General features: G+C 45.8%; 1 protein-coding gene across 2 annotated transcripts; it reads left to right on the top strand.

The window, feature by feature from the left end:
• Positions 1-3,217: 3,217 nt before the first annotated feature.
• LOC123112737 (disease resistance protein RGA5) lies at positions 3,218-10,422 on the top strand. Of its 2 annotated transcripts, XM_044533811.1 has the most exons (5): positions 3,218-3,523; positions 5,450-5,532; positions 5,625-6,836; positions 7,734-9,780; positions 10,089-10,422. In XM_044533811.1, the coding sequence occupies exons 3-4, from the start codon at positions 6,046-6,048 to the stop codon at positions 9,730-9,732; spliced, it is 2,790 nt and encodes a 929-aa protein (XP_044389746.1). In that variant the 5' UTR covers positions 3,218-3,523; positions 5,450-5,532; positions 5,625-6,045; the 3' UTR covers positions 9,733-9,780; positions 10,089-10,422. The 2 variants fall into 2 exon arrangements, with proteins under 2 accessions (XP_044389746.1, XP_044389745.1); XM_044533810.1 differs by having other exon boundaries at positions 5,447-6,836.
• Positions 10,423-20,024: the final 9,602 nt, after the last annotated feature.

The raw sequence follows: 20,024 nt of genomic DNA on the forward strand, positions 1-20,024 counted from the left end.
TTTTCTTCGCCTCCTCGAAACTGGTCAGACACTTGTTCCCCTTGGGAAGACGTTCGTGCCAGAATGACATGTTCTCGTCAAAGCATGCGTTGGTCATTTTGTGTTTTACCTTCATCTCCAGAGCCATGAGCGTTACTTTCAGGCGGGTATCCTCAGGCCTGCATCCTTCATAAAATGGAGTAACCGCGTCTATCTCCAGTTGATCCAGCTTGGCTTTCTCTCGGGCGACAGCTCTTGCGTTATCCGTCTGCTTGAGAAGCAGCTCTTGAATATGAGGGTCCTGCACCCAGCCTCCATCGTCGTCTGCTCCGGCATCTTCATCTTCATGATCATGCCCTTTGTCTTGATCTTCCTCATCATCATGTACGACATCTTCTACATGATGACTGTGTACAGTATCACCGCCGTGATCATGTCCTGGAGATTCTTCGTCTTCTTGCCCGCCCTCTCCGCGGTGGTACTTGTCTTGTTGCCCTTCCTCATTTCTTGCCCGCCCCCCATGGACGACTTCATAGTCATCTTCATCACCTTGCCACCGATAGCCATCCATGAAACCACGCAAGAGCAGGTGGTCCCGCACCTGCCCGAAATCCGGGTCTGCAATAAGGCTCTTCAGCTTGCATCTTCGACACGGACATCTTATCTCCGTCTTGTTCTTTTGAAGCATCTCGGCCTTCGCGGAGCTCAAAAACCTATTCACGATGCCTTCGGTCATCGTGCGGACCATGGTGGCCTGCGGGGTAGAGCAAAACGGTATTTTAGAACCAAGAAAAAATTTGGCATGACATTCCCTAAAAATAGGACCAAAAAGAATGCATAGTGCCAAAATTCTCGCCGAAACGGAAATGAATCAACATTTCGGTAAAATGTTGGCAACTATCGCATTTCAAATACCGGTACCTGCAAACACAAACACATGCAACACCAAAACACATGCAACACCACAAACATACATAGATCTAGCTAGGCCACAAAAAGTGCATGTGCACGTTGTTGGAGCGAGCTAGGGAGAAAAAAAAGTAGATCTACATCATGAAGATAGCTTTCCCCTTACTTACCTATCAAAAAAAGGTAATTTCACCACTTAATTTTGATGAATCTATGGTGCAAATGAGGTGAGGAGGAGGAGGCAGCCGAGACAAGCTTGGAGGAGGAGGTGGAGAGAATGAAGTGGGGAAAGTGAGTGGGTAGGTGGGCTGTCCAAAATATCTTGTTGGTTCCAGGTTACTAATGGCGCACCACCAGCAAATGCGCCATTAGTAACCCTGGTTACTAATGGCGCACCTGCAGGTGGTGCGCCATTAGTAGTTTTGTAGAAAAGTAATAAATAAATATATATATACTAATGGCGCACTGTGGAAAAGTGCGCCATTAGTAGTTTAAACTAGTAATGGCGTACTGTGACAAGGTGCGCCATTAGTAGTTTTGCAAAAAAGTTAAAAAAAAATACTAATGGCGCACTGTCTGCACGGTGCGCCATTACTAGTTAGAACTAGTAATGGCGCACTTCGACCTCATGCGCCATTAGTATGTATGGAAAAATGAAAAAAAATTAATACTAGTGGCGCACCGTGTGTCTGGTGCGCCATTAGTATATAGTAGTGGCGCACTACTTACCTGGTGCGCCATTAGTATCAATCCTATCTATAGCCCTTTTCCTGTTAGTGCTCTATTGAAATACTATATTTCATTAATTACAAAACTAATTTCAAAATTATTTAGCTCATTTCAAAATAATAATTTCACTCAATACAAGTTTAGCTCATTCCAAAATAATAATTTCACTAAAGTCAAAAACAGATTCCCCACACCGAATTAATACATTGAACGAAATAAGTGAATTGAAACGTTGAAATTTAAACATTTCAAATATATCCAAGAATGATCTTGTTGTAAAGGTCTTGATCCTAGAAGTTCAAATATAAAAAGAGTTTTAAAAATAAAACTATAAATTAAAAGATATGCATGATTGAAATTGTCAAAGCGAAAATAAAATGCGTGCGTGCTTCATAGGTACTTGTGTGTAGCAAGAGATGGCCAGACATGCATGTGTCCTTTATCTGACACATGGTAGGTCCTAGTGCATGAAATATACTACATGCAAATCTAAAGAAACAAGTGAAATACATCTCCTGTATAAGAATGCTTGACGTGGTGTCGTGTATCATTGGCTAGCTGGTTGCCGGTACATCCTGGCACCGGTAAAAAGAGGTTTGCGATTTCTTCCTTGTACACACACGCTGGACTACACAGAATACAGACAGCAGCGGTGCGCTGATCTCACGGGCCGCCGATACAAGATGCCAACATGCGCATGCTGCCGAACCTCCGGGACCTGGACAGCCCGCGCCCGTCGTTCCGGCCGCCGGACGCCGGAGACAGCTCGCCGGACAGGTCCTCCGGTGGCGGCCGGTCCTCGTCGTGGCCGAGGGCGAGCTCGTCCGCCCCGGAACGTCGGACGGGGAACCTGCAGCTCTGAGAGTACTGGTAGTGCCCGCCGCCGGCCAAGCTCTCGTGCTCCCGCCCGAGCCCACCCGCCGCGCCGGCGGGTACGGCGAGACGCTCGTAGCGGTCCGGTGGCCTCGGGCTCCGCCTCCTGATGGCCGAGCAGAAGAAGGGGAAGATGCCCTCCATCGCCGGCCCGGAGAAACAGATCCACCGAGTAGAGCGGCGAAGTTTCTTGTTAATTTGCAGAGGTGCTTGACTGCTTGGCTGGTTTCATGGCGAGATTTGAGGAACTGAGGGATGGAACGAACTGGCATCCTCATCAGGTTTCTTATAGCAGAAGAGGGCAGTAGGGATTTGACTTGCGCATTTGTTAATCTGATCAGCATGATTGATGGCAGGCTCTGTCGATGGTTGCAACGACTATGCCATGCTGCATATGCATATGCATGTGACCACGAGACGGTAACAGGAGTTTCACATGGACGCATGCAGTGGCACAGCACGATCGATCATCTCTTGATGGCCAGCGTGCATCCCACAGCTGCTTAACCGACATCAGTTGCGGATTCGCAGGTGAGTCAGGTGACTCCTGCACGTGCGCACCTACGTCACTGCGTGCGAAAATTCTTCTCTTCCGGCCGGGGATCCCTAGCACCATTTTTTTTGTCATGAATGATGCTTGAGATGGAGGCCCGTTGCCGCTTCGTGTGTGTTGGTGGACCGGGCCGATCGGAGAAAGCGTCGAGCGGGCCGGAGCTAAGGCACCTCCTCCCGTGGATCCCCAAACCCAAAAATCCACCGGAGAGAGAGAGAGAGAGAGAGAGAGAGAGAGAGAACGCCGGCCGGCCCTCCGCCGCCTTCCCCGTGCAGGCAGGCGAGTCCTCCCCCTCCTCCGTCCCCGGTTTCTCACCGTTGAGCTATCTCGGAGGGGAGGGCTAGCTCTGGGTGCGTGGATGGCGGGGGAGGAGGCAGGTGGAGGCCAGGCGCGCGTCCCCGGAAGCGTTGCACGTACTGACTTCCGCGCGCCGGCGACGCTCGAGCAAGGAAGCGGGAGTGGGCGCCGGCGGCCACTCGGGTAAGACAGGAACTGTTACCACTGACATTTTTTCCAGTCCCATACCTCAGTATACAAGGACTAATAAAAAGTGAAATAAATAATGGAGAAAATAATATTAGTACTAAGATTTAACCACTTGAAGGCCTCCTTCATGAATTCAACCTTTTGTTTGCTTCTCGATCCTCGATTGGTTCGGCTCCGTTGTCACCACCAGGGCAGTTGATTGAACACATAATAAAATGGAGATTTTTTTATACATCGGCTGGATATGTTCTACTTCCTGTGTCTCAAAATGCAAGTCGTTGTTGAGGCTTCAACGTCTTACATTTTGAGTATTTGACAGCTAATTTTGATTTAATACAGAATCTACATGTAATTGGCTTGTCTATCTGTAAATTTATAAATCAGTTGGACTACATAATCTAAGCTCAGAGCAATGGGTGTTGAAAATGAGATTGTCCAATGAAACCATGCTGCATCAGCACATCAATCACTTATTCTTTTGACTAACTCAGCGCAAGATGGACAAAAAATTGTCTAAAAAGGATGTAGTGAACTACTATTAATTCCCTAGACCGCCAGGTTTAACAGGCACTAAGACTGGCATGTAGGCTGTAGCAGTGCTTTTCGCCACCATGGTTAGCACTAGTTACCACACCATGGACTAATATCTGTTTGCCAGTGTTGACATGAATATATGACAGTGTGTGATCTCTAACTAGCTTCAGCTTGGCAATCTCTACAGCAGTGTCTAGTTTTCGTTTTGGACTGGTATAGTATCGAGTGTCCATATTGAACTTAGCTACTTGAGCTCTGCATATTGAGAAGAACAAGGATCAAACTATAACAGACCTTGCAACTCTGTAGTTCCATTTTTTTGTCCCCATTTCTCTCATGATTGGAGATTTCACGGCCTATTTCTCATTCTAGGGGGATTCTATTTCTCAAATTTAATTTAACCCTTGAATCATTCATCCAGCAACTTCAACATCTTCGCACCAGAGATTGCTTAGCGTACAGAGCCAGCATGCAGTGCATTTGCTGGGACCGACCTGTAAACCGAGAGAATGACCAGCGTCATTCTGAGTGCGAGAAATCTTCACATTCCTTTCTCCAGATATTAGCTGCCTAATTGCATCATCTGGATACGTGAGAGGGATTCTGGCCTGGACATTTGATAAGGCTGATACATATCCCATTGTCCACCGCCAAGGAGAAGGTTTGATGGATTACTTTCTCAGTCAAGATCAAGTGGAGACCCCCACCCCCAAAAAAAGGGCCGCAAAATTAACGATAGAAGTGGCGGAAAACCTAGCAGGAGAACTGTATATCAGCTATGCATCTTTGCGCCACTAAAAGAAGTCCTAAACATGCACTAAATGATTTGAAAGCTTTCTTCCTGCATTCATAAATCCCCTAGTCTAGTAGGCCTAACTTGCGGTCAACTAGCGAGACTACTCATTCGTGAGGTGTCGCAAATCGACTTCTCGACTTGAAAACCTTGTTCCATATCAAAAAAAAAAGTTCCAGACAATGTTAAAGATTGTATGAAAAGTTCTGTTAGAGATTCTTGTATGAAAAGTTCGTAAATCCCCTTGTCTGGTAGTGGTTGATTAGTTAAAGTTTGTGAGTCCCATTGTCTAATAGTGTTGATTAGTTGAATATAGCCGGCTGGAAGACGTCTCGGCTTGACTTGTCACTTTAAAACCTTGTTTCTGATATCATCAAAGATTTTCGTGTGAAAATTATAGTTATTTTGGATGATGATGTTTTTTTTGGTTGGGCACAATATCAAGCTGATGCAAGTGCAACTACAGAAGAGGTCACCTCTGAGCCTTATTTTTCAAGCGGGCACTTGTTTTTTCCCAGTTTGTTCAGCCTGTCCTCTCAGGATTCCTTAAACAAGTCTGTATGACAAATTCGAGTTGATTTTCTTACCAGCAGCGAAGGAGAAGGTGAAGCTGCCTAGAAGTTCAGCTGACTGGTTCGTGATAGTATGCAACTCACTTCAGGCAACTTCCTAGAAGGTTCGATTGTCATTTTCTAAATAGAAAAATAGAATTATTGCAAGGAAGGTAACCTCCTGGTAGGATTGATTGACACTTGGAGCACAATGCAGTTTTCGCCAATCCACATTCTCTGCATTTTCCTGGAATACTGGTAGTCAGGCGTGTAACCTCCTGGTAGGATTGATTGACACTTGGAGCACAATGCAGTTTTCGCCAATCCACATTCTCTGCATTTTCTTGGGATACTGGTAGTCAGGCGCACCAATAGAATAAGTCCAAGCGGGGGCGACATGCATGAACCAGTTCTGGCACAACGGTTGGACATCGTCACAAGGATAGTCAAGTTTAGGCATCGTTCACATGATAGATCAATACTCAAGTTCATGAATTCCACTTCTATATACATTGCTGCTTTGCAATGAACAGCCTCTGCCCATACCACTTGACATCTTCTCCCGTATCCTGAAGCCTCACACACAGTGCATAGGACTATTCGGATTGCTTGATTGTGGGAAGAAGATCCCACTACCAATGGAGAGGGTGATGGTGAGCGCTGTGACAGGAGTGATTTCACCACTCCTGCGCAAGCTCACGGCCTTGCTGGAGAAGAAGTACAAGCTGTCCAAAGATGTGAAGAAGGAGATCACCTCTTTGAAAGATGAGATGAGCTCTATGAGTGCTCTGCTCGTGACGCTGTCTAGGACCGAGGAGCTCGATGAGCAACAGAAGGACTGGCGTGACAAGGTCCGTGAGCTGTCTTATGGTATGGAAGACTGCATCGACATATTCATGAATGATCTTGATAGTGCTGATGCCAAGGCTGGGCTTTTGGGTGGACTAAAGAAGCTCAAGGCTCACTACAAGATTGCTAACAGGATCGAAGAACTGAAGGCAAAGGTCTTGGAAGCAAGCGATCGTCACAATAGATATAAGCTTGATGAGCATGTTGGTTCTTCTCGGGGCCCTGAAGCTATTGACCCTCGTGTACAGGCACTCTACACCGAGGCCAGTAGCCTTGTAGGCATAGATCGCCCAAAGGACAAGCTTATCGAGTTGCTGATGATGGAGGAGAATGCACCACAACTTCATGTGGTATCAGTTGTTGGATTTGGAGGCATGGGCAAGACAACTCTTGCCAAACAAGTTCATGATAAAATCAAAAGCCAATTTGATTGTACAGCCTTTGTATCGGTGTCTCAAAATCCCAATCTTGTCAAGGTATTGTCAGATATACTCTCTGGAGTTTGGGGGCAGGTGCCTTCTTTCCTGAATGATGAGCGCCAACTGATCGACAAACTCAGGGAAGTTCTCCAAAACAAAAGGTATGCTCATATTACTAGATCAGCTATAACAAATGATTATGATGTATGAATAGGCACATCGTAATTGGATAACCTCCACAGAATTGACTGGTGAAGTACTATCACTTCTTTATTTGTGGTGGTTCACAATTACATTTGCATGGCCCTATAATTGCTAAATTATTTGAGCATTTTCTGTTGACACTTCAGACATGTCGTTACTTCTTTGACTTATAGAACTACTTAGGCTTGATCATTTCTGCCTGGCCTGTAAAACAAAGTCCACTTAAATCCATGACATGCTTAGATCCTGAGACCAATAGTTTATGGATGTTGTAGATCAAGGATATGTGTAGCCGTATAACATATCCAACTAGGCTAAATGTGGGATGTTAACCATAGAGCACCACCATATAGTATGCAATGAGATAGGATTTGTTAGTACACAAAGCAACTTTTAGTCTGGTCCGAGACTTTGAGCACACAAGGCAGTACTTTAGGAGTGGAGGTCTAAACTTCGCTGTCATTTATGTTCCTAAACTTGAGAAATATACATTTAGGTCTCAAACTTGTATGCAAAAGTAACTACAGATCAGAATTACTCAAGTAGATATTACCGAGTAATCAAAATTCAAACTAAGCTGCAATTACATGTTTTCATTAGAAATTCTGTGAACCTTTTATCTGTATATTTCTCAAATCATGCATAATTATTATGCATGCTGGAAATTTTCCAGTGGTCTAAAATATTTCCAGGGTTCTTAAAAATATGTGAACTTAATGATGATACTTTCACTTAATTTGATTTTAACGATCTGTAACTACATGATTTAACTAGCATATGTAAGAGCGATAATAGGGTGGGATCCTACCATGGCTCTATACTAGTAGCGTGACAAATTGTTATTTGTTTGGCAGATACCTTATCGTGATTGATGATATATGGGCAATGGAAGCATGGAACATTATTAAATGTTCTTTCATGGAGAATAATCGTGGTAGTAGAGTTATAATTACTACACGTATTGAAGATGTAGCTCATGCATGCTGTTCTTGTTTCCATGGCCATGTCTACAACATCAAACCTCTTAATGATCTTGACTCAAGGAGATTATTCCATAGAAGGATTTTCCCCTTTGAAGATGCTTGTCCTGAGAAACTAACAAATGTTTCTGATGAAATTCTAAAGAAATGTCAAGGGGTTCCACTAGCCATACTGAGTGTAGCCAGCCTTTTGGCTAATCATAAGGAGGTAAATTCAAAGGAATTCTGGGAAAGGATACAAAATTATTTAAGTTTACAATTGGAAGGAAACCCTGCTTTAGAATGGATGCGACATGTCCTTAATCTTGGATACAACTATTTATCTCTGGATCTTAAGACCTGCATGCTATATCTCGGGATATTTCCTGAAGATTATGAAATAAGAAAGGATGATTTGGTTAAGAGGTGGATCGCCGAGGGTTTTGTGGGTCTAGAGGAGATTGCAGAAAATTATTTTAGTGAGCTCATCAATAAAAACATGATCCAAATAGCCGAGTTTGATGATTGTGGGAATGTGTTGTCTTGTCGAGTGCATGATCTAATGCTTGACTTTATCATACTGAAGTCCACAGAAGAAAACTTTTTCACTGTAACTAAGGAATTCCCTGTAATTCATGATCCACATACCATGAAAGGCTCCATGGAAGTTCGCCGACTGTCCCTCCAACTCAGAAATACAGAATGCAATCATGTGCTAGGGAACATTGCTCTGGCCCAAGTTAGGTCATTTAACTTTTGGGGCCCTGGTCAATGTATGCCTTCTCTCTCGAGGTTTCAACTTGTGAGAGTTCTACATCTTGATGTGTATGATTCCAAGGAAGAGCAGTATGATCTGCCTTCGATACGCAGTTTGTTCCTACTGACATATTTGAGGATCAGAGGTTTGAAGTGTGATGAACTGCTAAAACAATTGCAAACACTGAAACATTTGAAGTCATTGGAGATAGTCGGTGGAGGAAATCGTGGAGAGCTAGATGTTCGCTACTTACCCTCAATGTTGTGGCATCTCATTGTTCCTAAAAATTTGACTTTGTTCGGTGAGATTGGCAGGATGGAAGCCCTCCGTACTCTGTATCAACCCTTCATTATACATGTGGAGATCTTGAAGGGACTCGGTAATCTGAAGAACTTAAGGGAGTTAAAGCTATATCTCTTTGGATTCAGTGATTTTGAAGATGCCCTACTCCCTTCACTCTGTAGGCTCGACAGCCTTCGATCCCTAACCACCGATGGGTACACCTTAGGATATGATTGTTTGACTTATTGGAACCCACCTCCGCGCCATCTTCATAGACTGCATGTACTGAACTGCCCCTTCTCCGTGGTCCCAGATTGGATTTTGCAACTCGAAAATCTCAAAAGCTTGGAGATGCAACTCGTGTCACTGCCAAGGGTTGGTGTCGAGGTTCTTGCCAGTCTGACCTCGCTGGTGCACCTTATACTGCGTGTCAGGGGCAGTGTAAGGGATCATGCTCCCGAAGAAGACATGGTTATTGTCCGTGGTGCGACATTCCCAAACCTCAAGAATCTTGTCTTTGCGTATGAAGTGCCCTGCCTTACATTCGAGGCAGGCGCCACGCCAAGGCTTCAGAACCTCACTATAGAGTGTTGTGCACAAGCAGTGCGTCAAGCCGATGGTGTACTCAATGGCATCGAGCACCTAGGGAGTCTCAGGGCGTGCAAGGTGCATATTTACAAGTGGGTCAGTCTCTTCAGAGAGAGTTTTGATAGGTTTGCTGCTGTGGCACAAGGAGGGGAACACGTATTTCAGGAGGAGGCTCCACACATGCAGGTGCAGAGTCTCCGGGCTGCGATCAGCGAGGCGATCAACAAGCACCCGGGAAATCCCAGTGTCAGCATTGTAACTTTTTGATAGTGCAATCAAGCGAAGGAGATGGGAGGAAGCATCCAAGTCAAAATGGTAGGCATAGAACTTCCATACTCTTGTGTTGCTGTGTTTTTTCTTTCCCTTGTGTGAAAGCGAAACATACTCCCTCTGTTCCAAAATATAAGAACGTTTTTAACACTACACTAGTGTCAAAACCGTTCTTATATTATGGGACGGAGGAAGTATTACTTAAGCAAATGCAGCACCTGAAATTTTACATACTTGGCCTTTGACAGAACTCCACCAGGAAGCATGTCACATGTTTTCAGTACATGTTCATGGTTTTGTGAAGTACATAATCCCACTAATTCATCTTGTCATAACTGTGGTCTATTATGCAGGTGCTGTTCTTGTGTATCAACTGGTTGCGATGTGAGCAGATGGAAGCTGGGCCCAAGTGTTTGGAGTGTTGGGCTGCAGTACAAGGAGCAAAAGGAAGCTGATGTGGTGTTACGAGGGAGTTTATGTCCCAATCTGAATGATGATTATGTAATGTGTAATAATCTTTCTCGTGTTAAGTTGATATGGTGTGGTCTATCATGTGTTGAGCTTGTAATTCTTTACAGCTACTACTATGGCACTAATAGACATTGGGTTGTGTGCCTTGTACTGCAGCCCAAGAGGATTTTTTCATTCTTATCAACATATGGTTCTCGTTTTCTATTTTGCTATCAACTTGATGGCACCAGTGCTTTGTCTAACACCCAGAACTCCGGTTGGAGGCTTTAGTTAGTATGGGATAGGTTGTTCAGGAAGCGGAACATTTGTTATCTCTCTCTCATGCCCAAACTGCCATCAATAAAAGGAACAACATTGGTAATTCTTCTCCGCTCAAATGGTGGTGGGTGGCACGGGCCGCGGCGCGATGCCAGGAGGTCCTCCATTATGTATCTCCAGCGGCTCCGGCTCGTCAGGGCTTGCAATATCCACTGGCCACTGCCCACACTGATCGATGGAGGGAGGCCGCTCGTGGGAGGGAACGTGTGGCTAGGGATACTGTGAGGGGAGTGAGTAGGTTTCATTGCACAGTTTTGTCCCGAGGTTTTCTCCATCGGCAGTGGCGGATCTAGGTGTGGGGTCGTGTGGGCCATGGCCCCCAGAATTTTTTTGGAGGTTTACCTTTACTAGTTCATATGTATATACATTATACTCATTTTTGTGGGAGCAACTAATTAACGAGCGCTCCTTCGGGAGCCTCGCAACGATCAGCGCCACTTGGCGCGCTCACAGCCATTCGCCACGTGTCGCGCTCTGGGTGCTTCCTCCGGATTTTGTTTTTCTTATTTTTACGCACGCGTTTTCGGCTTTTTAAAGGGTTTTTTTTGGTTTTTTTGACGTTTTGGTTTTCTACCGGTCTTTCCTAGCTTTTCGACAATTTTTTTTTGAAAAAAATATATTTTTTTGCGCAAAAAATGCATTTTTTTTCGCGAGAGGCACGGTTTTGCTTCCGCCAGAGGCACGGTTGTGCTTTCGCGAGAGGCACGGGCGTGCCTCTTTCGGAAAGGGAAAAACGCGTTTTCTGTTTTTTTTTCTTTCGCGAGAGGCACGGTTGTGCTTTCACGAGAGGCACGTGCGTGCCTCTTTCAAAAAGGGAAAAACACATTTTCTATTTTTTTTTCTTTCGCGAGAGGCACGGTTTTGCTTCCGCCAGAGGCACGGTTGTGCTTTCGCGAGAGGCACGGGCGTGCCTCTTTCGGAAAGGGAAAAAACGCGTTTTCTGTTTTTTTTCTTTCACGAGAGGCACGGTTTTGCTTCCGCAAGAGGCACGGTTGTGCTTTCGCGAGAGGCACGGGCGTGCCTCTTTCGGAAAGGGAAAAACGCGTTTTCTGTTTTTGTTCTTTCACAAGAGGTACGATTTTGCTTCCGCCAGAGGCACGGTTGTGCTTTCGCGAGAGGCACGGGCGTGTCTCTTTCGAAAAGGAAAAAAAAACGTATTTTCTATTTTTTTTCGCGAGAGGCACGGTTTTGCTTCCGCCAGAGGCACGGTTGTGCTTTCGTCAGAGGCACGGGCGTGCCTCTTTCGGAACGGGAAAAAAACACGTTTTTGTTTTTTTTTCTTTCGCGAGAGACACGGTTTTGCTTCCGCCAGAGGCACGGTTGTGCTTTCGTCAGAGGCACGGGCGTGCCTCTTTCGGAACGAAAAAAAACCCCGTGTTTCCGGTTCGGTTTTTTCGTCGGTTTTTTCGTCCGGTTTTTTCGTGAAAAAAAATAGTTCGTCAAAACCTATCAACATGGGATCTAGTTTTGAAGATCTCGACGCGAGGAATCCAATGGCGAAAGCGGTTCGAGATTTGGATGCACGGTTTAAGAGATAAACCATTTTGAATAAACGGATCTACGAAAAAAAGGAAAACTCCCAGGTTGCGACAAGTGGCGCACATGCAGCGCGCCACTTGTCGCAACCTGGGAAAGTTGGAGTGATCTCCGCAAGGAGTACTCCTTAATTAGTGATTTCGCATTTTTGTGCCGTTTAACCATCATTGTGTTAGAATTAATGGGCTAGGCCCATAGCAATTTCTGAAATCTCAAAGCCCATGTGTAAAATGGCAAGTGGTGGTGCTAAGTTTAGTCCCACCCCGGAAGTTGAAGAAGAGTTGGACCTCTTTATATAATGGGTTCTCTCGACCACTCTAAGTGGTGTGTGAGAAGAGAAAGGGAAGATCACATGCGCGCGCTCGCTCGCCTCGCCTGGCCGTGGCGAGGCGAGGCGAGGCGTACGTGCGACATGCGCGTGAATTCCTTGCAGGAGCGCAGCTTCCTTTTGCCGTTTTACTTTTTATGTCTTGGCAGACAAGTTTTTGATTTTTTCTTCGGTAAGTATACGAAGTAGAAACCGAGTCGGTTTGGGATTGTGATCGCGACACAATACCGTCTCTGTTCCTAATATATATACAGCTACCGGCTGCAGCCAAAGATAGACTGAAAACAACTAGGGTTTTGCCTCATCTCACAACTTGCGCCGCCGTCGTAGTCTACTCCATCCCAAACACCGGCATGCATCGGCGCGTGGGAGATCAGGTCTTCAGAACCGTTCGTCTTTGCGATCCTGCACCAGGAGAGGACGGATTAGGTTTTTGGGAAGCGTTGTGCGCAACTGCTCAAATTCGTCATCACGGGTCGTCTTCCGTCCAAGTCGGGCGGTGCTACTCATCGTCATATTCATCGCCGTCAGCAGCAGATCATCGCCAACATCGCCATCAACACCGTCACACTTATAATAGCTAACGAACAGTACATCCAACATCATCTGTTCATGTCTATCTCTATAGCTATTGTTTCGTGTTTGCTGCTGTTATGCATGTCTTGCTGTTCTTCTAGTTTGCTAAATTGTTGCATTCTAGTATCTCTTCTAGTCATGAATTATTTACTGTAATTAATCATGAACTTGCCTAATTTTCCAACAATCCAAAAAACTAATTGTAGGCATTTTCCTGAGTTAACTATGGCTGGATTCGCTGATGCACTGAGGCCGGATAAGTTTACCGGTGTGCACTTTAAGAGGTGGCAGGTGAAGACCACGCTCTGGCTTACTGCTCTGAAAGTTTTCCACGTTAGTGTTGGTGCTCCAGAGGGAATGACTGACGAAGATCGGAGAAAATTCCAGGAAGCCAATACTATGTTTGTGGGATGCATTCTGAGTGTTCTTGCTGACCGTCTGTGTGATGTGTACATGCACATAGATGACAGAAAGACCCTGTGGGATGCACTGAATGCACATTTCGGTGCAACAGATGCAGGCAGTGAATTGTACATCATGGAGAGTTTTCATGACTACAAGATGGTGAATAACCGCTCTGTGGTTGAACAAGCTCATGAGATACAGTGCATTGTGAAGGAACTTAAACTCCTTAAATGTGTTCTACCCGACAAATTAGTGGCTGGGTGCATGATTGCAAAGTTGCCTCCTTCATGGAGGAATTTCGCCACAACTCTGAAGCATAAGAGACATGAGATATCAGTTGAAAATCTGATTGCATCTCTTGATGTTGAAGAAAAAGCTCGGGCTAAAGACACTACTGAAAAAGGAGGTGAGGTTCAGCCTACCGCTAACATGGTGCAAAGGTATCCACAGAACAAGAACAAAGGGAAGAACAAACCTGTTTTCAACAAGCCTACCAAGACTACTACCTTCAAGAAGAAGAAGTTCAACAAGGCTGAGCTAGAGTGCTTGCCTGTGGGAAGCCCGGACACTTTTCCAAGGAATGCCCTGAACGTGCAGACCGCAAAGGGAAAACGAGCCGAGACTGTCAACATGGTGACCGCTAGCAATACTGATGGGTATGGTAATTTACCTATTGTGCTTTCAGTATTTCAATCATCTTCGTGGTGGATTGATTCGGGTGCTAACGTTCATGTGTGTGCTGACATCTCCCTGTTTACTTCTTATCAAGTCGCAAGGGATTCTTCCATCCTAATGGGGAATGGGTCACATGCTTCTGTTCGTGGCATTGGCACGGTGGATCTAAAGTTTACTTCGGGAAAGATCGTGCAACTAAGGAACGTGCAGCATGTCCCTACTATGAACAAAAATCTAGTTAGACACTGCTGGTTTATCTAAGGCATGGTGGGGGGAGGCTCTATTGACTTCATGTCATGTCCTGAATAGAGTTCCCAACAATAATAAGGACAAAATCCCTTATGAGGAGTGGGTTGGGAGAAAACCATCACTTTATTATTTGCGCACTTGGGGATGTTTGACAAAGGTCAATATTCCTATTCCTAAGAAATGCAAACTTGGACCAAAGACAGTGGATTGTGTCTTTCTAGGGTATGCTCAACGGAGCATTGCTTATAGGTTTTTAGTGGTAAAATCTGAAGTACCTGATATGCATGCTGATACTATAATGGAATCTCATGATGCAACATTTTTGAGAACATATTTCCTATGAAAGATATGCATAGCATTGCTAGATTTTCTTCTAAGATAATTCTTGAATCTAGTACAACTGATGAATATTTCGAACAATCACATGAGGAAGTCATTGAGAAGGATAACAATGAAGTTTCTATAAGGAACAAGAGACAAAGGATTGCAAAATCCTTTGGTGATGATTTCATTGTATACCTTGTGGACGACACACCCAAGACGATTGCAGAAGCATATGCATCTCCGGATGTAGATGATTGGAAAGAAGCTGTTCATAATGAGATGAACTCAATTCTTTCTAATGGAACTTGGGAACTAACTGATAGACCATATGGTTGTAAACCTGTGGGCTGTAAGTGGGTGTTCAAAAATAAGCTAAAGCCTGATGGTACTATTGATAAGTACAAGGCGTGGCTAGTGGGCAAGGGATACACTCAGAAAGAAGGCGAAGATTACTTTGACACCTATTCACCCGTTGCTAGAATGACCACCATTCGAGTGTTACTTTCCTTGGCTGCCTCTTATGGTCTTATCATTCATCAAATGGATGTAAAGACAACTTTTCTCAATGGAGAGTTGGAAGAGGAAATCTATATGGATCAGCCTGACGGGTTTGTGGTAAAGGGTGAAGAGAGAAAGGTGTGAAAGTTGTTAAAATCTTTGTATGGTCTGAAACAGGCACCTAAGCAATGGCATGAGAAGTTTGAAAGAACTCTGACTTTTGCAGGATTTGTTATTAACGAGGCTGATAGGTGTGTTTACTATCGCCATGGTGGGGGCAACAGTGTCATATTATGTTTGTATGTGGACGACATACTGATCTTTGGTACAAACATTAATGTAATTAATGAGGTCAAGTCTTTTCTATCAAAAAGTTTTGACATGAAAGATCTGGGAGAAGCCGATGTAATTCTAAACATCAAACTTATTAAGGATGATGGTGGAATTATGTTAACACAATCTCACTATGTTGAGAAGGTCTTGAACCGATTCAGTTTTATGGATAGAAAGCCTTCTCCAACACCTTATGATCCCAGTGTGACACTCAGAAAGAACAAGAAAGAAACGAGAGATCAATTAAGATACTCTCAAATTTTTGGTTCACTCATGTACTTAGCTAGCGCTACAAGACCAGATATCTCTTTTGCTGTGAGCAATCTGAGTAGGTTCATGTCCAACCCGGGTGATGATCATTGGCATGCACTATCGGTGTCAAAACCAGCGGATCTCGGGTAGGGGGTCCCGAACTGTGCGTCTAAGGCTAATGGTAACAAGAGGCGGGGGACACAATGTTTACCCAGGTTCGGGCCCTCTCTATGGAGGTAATACCCTACTTCCTACTTGATTGATCTTGATGATATGAGTATTACAAGAGTTGATCTACCATGAGATCGTAGAGGCTAAACCCTAGAAGCTAGCCTATGATTATGATTGTTGTTGTCCTACGGACTAGACCCTCCAGTTTATATAGACACCGGAGGGGGCTAGGGTTACACAGGGTCGGTTACAGAGAAGGAGATCTACATATCTGAATTGCCAAGCTTGCCTTCCACGCAAAGGAGAGTCCCACCCGGACACCAGACAAAGTCTTCAATCTTGTATCTTCATAGTCCAACAGTCCGACACAAGTACATAGTTCGGCTATCCGAGGACCCCCTAATCCAGGACTCCCTCAGTAGCCCCTGAACCAGGCTTCAATGACAATGAGTCCGGCGCGCAGATTGTCTTCGGCATTGCAAGGCGGGTTCCTTCTCTGAATACTCCATAGAAGATCTTGAACATGAAGATCGTGTCCGGCTCTGCAAAACAAATTCCACATACCATCATAGAGAATACAATATTCCACAAATCTAATCTGCTAACAACTTCTCACAGTGTGACATCACGCCATGGCCCAGTTATTATACGAACCATTTTTCCCCAGCCTGCTACTACACATATTGCGAGGCGGTTTTATTGGTACGTCTTGTCGAAGCAGAGATCGTGTCCCCCTTATCATGTGATTCTCATCAATACGGGTGCGGGTAACCCAATCGTGCTGTTAGTATGACTCCTCGGTTTTAGGCAAGTTCCAAACGGCCATGCGGAGGACGCTTGATATTCACCCTCTTTATAAAGAGGTCCAGACCTGTCCTTTTTTTTCTACGCCCGATCCCTCCCTTCCCCTACCTCGAGTTCCAACACCCAAGGCTCAGGTTAAGCGCTCCGGATCTTCAACCATGTCCGGATCCAACCTTCAAGGCCGGTATATGGCCTCTTCTATTACAGAGGAGGACATCAAGAAGCTTAGGGAGGCTAGGTATCTCACCGCCGAAATCCCCCACAGGCTACCTGCTCAAGGGCAGGTTATCCCCACTCCCGAACCCAACGAGAGCGTTGTATTTGTTTCCCACTTCCTCCGAGGGCTAGGCTTTAGTCTAGATCCCTTCGTAAGAGGGCTCATGTTCTATTACGGGCTAGATTTCCATGATCTAGCTCCAAATTATATCCTTCACATCTCGTCGTTTATCGTCGTGTGTGAGGCCTTCCTCTGCATTACCCCACACTTCGGCTTATGGCTCAAGACCTTTAATGTGAAGCCGAAGATGATCGACGGGCGACACGTGGAGTGCGGAGGTGCTATAATAAGCAAAGGTGCCGACACCCTATGGCCAAAGGGCTCCTTCCTAGAGGTGTCCGACTTATGGCAACGGGAGTGGTTCTACATCACAGCACCCCGAGGTACAAAGCGGGCAGCCGCCCTAGCCTTCCGCCCGGGCCCTCCGCCCGGGCCCTCCGCCCCAACTGGCGTCATGGGGTCAACAAAGGGCTGGACTGGGGGCCAGTAAATGACGTGCTGACATTGCAAAGCCACATCCGAGATCTCCTCAAGAGGGATGTTAGTCTCGTCAAAGTAATTCAGGTAATGCTAGTTTGTTGGGTCCTGCCATGCCAACGTCGATCTCTCCGTATGTGGGAGTTCAACCCGAAAGGACCGCGAACTATTCAACACTTCTTCGGCGTGACGCTCGAAGGGATGTATCGTTTATTCTTCGGATCACGAATAAAGTGTCAGGGCACCACCGAGGATGCGGGTCTCAACTACAACCGTCCAGATACCCAAGTAAGTAACTCCACGACCGAACATACTGTCTTTATATTTTTCACAACATTATTCTGAAAAACTACCCTCGGCCAGGACTGGATAAGAAAGACGGAGAGGATCAGGTGTTCGGCCCCTCTTCCCGAAGGCTCGCCGGATCCTGTACTAACCAGGATGCTGGCTCGCGCACCCTATCAAGTGCCATCAGGAGAAGATGAGGGGGGGAATAGAGAAGCCGAAAGCGGGCTTCATACGTTACACATCCAAACCGGGGGAATTAGTGCCTCTGTGAAGGAGGGAGATCGTGGAGGTGAATCTAGAATCTCCTCTCCTCACGGGAAGAAAAGGGGCGCCCCAGAAGATTTGGAAACAGAGGTTTCCAAACGAGGGAAGAAACCTTCGCCAAGGGGCCCTGGCCCGGAGGGCGTCCTTACCGCACAGCGCCCGCAAGGGGGCCAGCCATCAACCGAGCCGTAAGTGAACAAAGGCACTTTGATAAATATATCTTGCTTTTTCTCTAAGAATAATAATCGAGACATATGTTTTGCAGTCCGGCTCATAGGCCTTCTCAACAAAGTTTGTCTTCAGGAGATCTTCTTCCGAAGATGATGGAGAGCGAAACGCCTCCCCCTGCTTCCCCGCCTCATGAGACGGACAACCCTGAGGTGTCGTCGCGGAGGATTTCTCATGATCCGCAAAGGCCAGAAGGTAATTCTTCGGCCGCCCGAAGTCTGGGGTCCTTGGCTCCTAAGGAGACCAACATAAATAGCCCGGGACTATCTGGTGTACAACCGGACACATTGATGGATCTTTTCACTACAAAAAAAAACACTTCCGTGATGATACGTGTTTGTCACAGTAGGTCACGTTTTTTTGTCATGCATGTACATCCATGACGATTTTATGACAGAATCAAGATAGTCATACCCGTGCTGTCATAGAAGTGTTCCATGACATTACCAAAATTATCATCACGGAAGTGTCCACTTCCATGACGATAAATCGCGCGTCACAGAAGTGCTTTCGTCAAGGGTGACTGACACGTGGCATCCACCGTAACAGAACGCCGTTAAGCTATCAGGTCGGGTTTTGGCTCCGATAACCCGTTAACAGCCCCGACCAATGGGGATTTTCCACGTGTAAAATCATCATTGGCTGGAGGAAACACGTGTCGGCTCACCGTTGGGACAGATCTCATCCGTTCATTGGACCAAAGTCACCTATGATACGGCGACACGTGGCACGACCCAACAGAGGCCCATTCCTGTGAAAAGGCCGACCCGTTTGACTTGGTCAAAAGGTGGCGGCCCGGCCCACGGAAAGCCTGTTAACGGCCTGTTCGCATATAGCCCATTTATAGCCCGCTAACCCATGACCCGTTACACCCTATCCGAATTAGGCCTAGTAGCGTCAACTGAGCCGTCCAATATGATTCAACCCATTTTAACTTCCGGCCCATGTGTGGCCCATGACTTCTTTCGGCCCATATGAGGACCTTTGTAACTCTTGGCCCATTAACGGCCCGTGGTGAAACTGGCCCGTAATGAACAGTGTATCACTTTATACCCATTAACGGCCCGTTATTCCATTGGGCCGTTTCCAGCCCAAGTTATCTTTCGGCCTTCTCAGGGCCCATTGATTCTTGGGCTCATTTGGAGCATTCGGTTACATACGGCCCGTTACTGTCATTTTCTGCTTGTGGGCCAAATTCAGCCCGTCGTTACAGTCGGCCCGTTTGTGGACCGTTAATACGTTGGGCCGTTTTCATGTCAAAAAAACCCGTTGGGCTGTTTTCATAGAGTTATCAAATACGGCCTATTAACGGCCCGTTATGGTCCATGAATAGTACGGCCCATGATTGGCGAAATGATGATACGCCCCGTAGAAGGCCCATGGATCCTACGGCCCGTATGAGGCCCATGGATAGTACGGCCCGTAGAAGGCCCATGGATCGTATGGCTCGTAGAACACCCATGGACCCTACGGCCCGTAGAAGGCCCATGGACCCTAAGGCCCGTATAGAAGGCCGATGGATCCTACGGCCCGTATAGAAGGCCAATGGATCCTACAGCCGGACGAAGGCCCATGGATCATACGGCCTGCAGGAGGCCCATGGTTACAATAGTCCGTGTGTTGCCATGATTATTTTGGCCTAGTTACCAAAAATAGGCTATTGTGGACACTAGAAAAACACAGAAAAAGAACTGCAGTGACTACAAGCAAACAACTAAACAAGACAATAAGGAAATAAATAAGCAAGCAATTAAGGCTAGCCTATTACCGCTATTACACATATTACATCCACTGGGCATCAAAGTTCGCCACCAG

The sequence above is a fragment of the Triticum aestivum genome, chromosome 5B (genome assembly GCF_018294505.1).
Source record: "Triticum aestivum cultivar Chinese Spring chromosome 5B, IWGSC CS RefSeq v2.1, whole genome shotgun sequence".
NCBI lineage: Eukaryota > Viridiplantae > Streptophyta > Magnoliopsida > Poales > Poaceae > Triticum > Triticum aestivum.

Coding starts and splice junctions, on each gene's coding strand:
- LOC123112737 (XM_044533810.1), top strand. CDS start 6,046: ATGGAGAGGGTGATGGTGAGCGCTGTGACAGGAGTGATTTCACCACTC. Junction 6,837..7,733: donor GAAGTTCTCCAAAACAAAAG/GTATGCTCATAT, acceptor TTTGTTTGGCAG/ATACCTTATCGTGATTGATG.